Below are 2654 nucleotides of genomic sequence, written 5' to 3' on the forward strand. Positions count from 1 at the left end.
TTTTATTATTTTGTTATTATTTTGTACATACTAACACTTTTTGTAAATTTCTCCACTGCTGCTGCAATGTCCAAATTTCCCCATTGTGGGACGAATAAAGGTATATCTTATCATATCTTATCTTAACCAAACACACAAATCTATCCATATACACACACACACACATACACACACACACATATACACACACACACACACACACACACACACACACACACACACACACACAGTGACATGGTGACCAGTAACAATGACAACCAATTGCTCAAGGTTCTCAAAGAACACACTGTGAAAAACGCTCCGTGTCTGATGCTTGTCTTTCTCTCAAATGGTCATAAAAAAATATTTAATTTCTGAAAGCATTGAAACGATTTTTTTTCCCCTACAGTATTTTTAATTAAAAGTTAGTTTTGTTGTTTAATCTCCACTTGCAGAAAAGCTGACCGTTGTCCCCTGAATATACCAAATATATCTAGTTTTCTCTTTGCACATATATATATATATATATATATATATATATTTATATTTATTCCAGATATTTTTTTGCAACATACAGTTGAACTTCATGATGTGTTTCTAAGTTACAAAGCATTGTGTTTCTAAGTTATAAAGCATTGTGCTCACAAACGCCAAAAACAAATGTTCAAATGATTCTTCTGCAGCGCTCGGTTTAAATAAACTCAAGATTTCATGTCAATGAGAAAATTATGGAAACGCGATGTCGGTTATAGACAATGAAGGCACAGCCCATGTCTCGTTATCTAAATACAGACGTGTTAAAATAACACTCTGTCTTGTTTTGCTCGAGGTCGGGACTGGATTAGAATATGAGGATTGCCTCAGATTTGAGGTTACAATTCGTAACAGCACAATTACACCTGGAATCTACATAAACACATGCTTGCTCCATGGATAGAGCAGTAATTAAACTGTCATTTGGATTTATTCAGTATTTGAATCGGGTTTCTTTCAATCTACGAGAGCTGTGCAGACAGGATGGGTGAGACAGTTATTTCACTACATCCTATCTAAAAAGAAAGTAAACAGTCAGTGAACTGAAATAATAATAATCATCTTACAATGCAGAAGCTCCATTCAGTAAAATAAAATCATTCTTATACAGAATTCTGATCCAGGTCTGGTGAATAATGTCTTTCGTGTTGACATAATTGCCTAATCTGCTTCTTCCCAAACGTCAACATCAACTCTGAATTAGGACATCTGAATCAGAGAGAAGGCCCCGCTCCTTTAGCATCGACATCAGACCCTTCCTCTTCCTCCATGTCACCTTCACCCCATAATCCCTCTCCGGCGTGTCAGCCACCAAAATGTCAGGAGGCTGATTGCATGGCGGTGTACACGATCGAGCCAGTAGCAAATGTACAGAGGGGGACGAGGGGCAACTACTCCCCTCCTGTATTAGATTAGGAGTGTCCACATCGGGTGCTAGACCGATGTCGCTGAACTCGCTGGAGGCAGGTGTCGAGGCACCGTCTGCTCGGACTCTGAGTGTCTCTCCTCCAATAGATGGAGTCTCAGCTCGGTCCACACATCTGCTGGAGGAGGCGGCAACGTCCGAAGATCTCTCTGCTTTCCTTATTCTGAATGAGGCCGACTGTCTCCTTGGTGTGTCTAATTTCTGCGCACATGAAACTGCCTTTTTGATTTGGCACGATCCACGCGGTTGATTTCCAGACACAACAGTCGACTCTGCGGCTTTCCTCGCCGTGCGCACGCTCTTCGGTTGATGAGACTGGTCCCTTGACCTTGTCTGGAAGGATAGTGAGGGGAATTTGCACACACTGTTTTTCCTGGACAGCTGGCTGCAACGATCGAGGATGCTCGTTGTGGCGGACTGGCATTTTCTCCTCCCTCGTCTCAACGGAGCCGCTGCGGCAACCGAAGTGTCAAATTGTGGGTTAACCTGAGAGATTAGATGTACAGCAAATATAAGAGTCAAGCCCAATGACAGTTCAGCAGTGAATGTGGGGGAAAAGCATGAAAAAAATAAGAAAGAACTTACCCAAGAATTGAGAGTTGAGCTGCTGTGTGCCTGTGTCTCTGTGAAAAACTCCTTGGGATTGAGTGCTGCTCGGACTTCCGGGACATTTTGGAGTCTGGCGCCACCCACAGGCCGCTCCAGGAAGAGCAGAGCAGGCTTCTCTGTCTTTGAGGCTTTACGGGGCATTAATAGACGTCATTCCAGCTCCCCCTGGCCAAATAAGAAAACATAAATAAAACCAGTGAAATCATCGCTTTCAAATATTCGGACTTGTTAACTGTTCCCAGACTCACACTACTGTTTACCACCCACAACCTGCTACCTTTGATCGTTACGTTTTCATTCGTAGTTACTAGTCCGATATTATATTTACCTTGAGGACACAGCCGCCATCCCATGTAGTTAATATGTATATGTGTTCACTCTGTGTAAAAAAACCCCCAACAAGTTAGTTATTCCTTTATCGTTGTTTTCTCTGAACTTTTTGTTTTCCCTTCTTCCATGTTGTACAAATCATTTCCCGGTTCCGACCATCGTCTTCTCAGATTGGTTCCGTCCTTTCTCTCGCTGCTTATTGGTGCAGCGTCACACCACGTGGTCAAATCGACGGCGACCCCTACGTACCCGCAGCGCCAAAATTCAAAAAACTGTT

General features: G+C 42.6%; 1 protein-coding gene across 1 annotated transcript; it reads right to left on the minus strand.

Annotated features, from left to right (window-relative positions):
* Positions 1 to 924: 924 nt before the first annotated feature.
* Positions 925 to 2532, minus strand: rhno1 (RAD9-HUS1-RAD1 interacting nuclear orphan 1). Its single transcript, XM_035647825.2, has 3 exons — positions 2376 to 2532; positions 2024 to 2212; positions 925 to 1924 (listed from the first exon to the last, which is right to left on the minus strand). Exons 2-3 carry the CDS (start codon positions 2186 to 2188, stop codon positions 1202 to 1204), a joined length of 888 nt encoding a protein of 295 aa, XP_035503718.1. The 5' UTR covers positions 2189 to 2212; positions 2376 to 2532; the 3' UTR covers positions 925 to 1201.
* Positions 2533 to 2654: the final 122 nt, after the last annotated feature.

This window comes from Scophthalmus maximus, chromosome 12 (genome assembly GCF_022379125.1).
Source record: "Scophthalmus maximus strain ysfricsl-2021 chromosome 12, ASM2237912v1, whole genome shotgun sequence".
Classification (NCBI taxonomy): domain Eukaryota; kingdom Metazoa; phylum Chordata; class Actinopteri; order Pleuronectiformes; family Scophthalmidae; genus Scophthalmus; species Scophthalmus maximus.

Excerpts from the sequence above, each read along its gene's own strand:
- rhno1 (XM_035647825.2), bottom strand. The coding sequence starts at position 2,188 with ATGCCCCGTAAAGCCTCAAAGACAGAGAAGCCTGCTCTGCTCTTCCTG. Across the intron at positions 1,925-2,023 it reads GCTCAACTCTCAATTCTTGG|GTTAACCCACAATTTGACAC; the intron begins GTAAGTTCTTTC and ends CTAATCTCTCAG.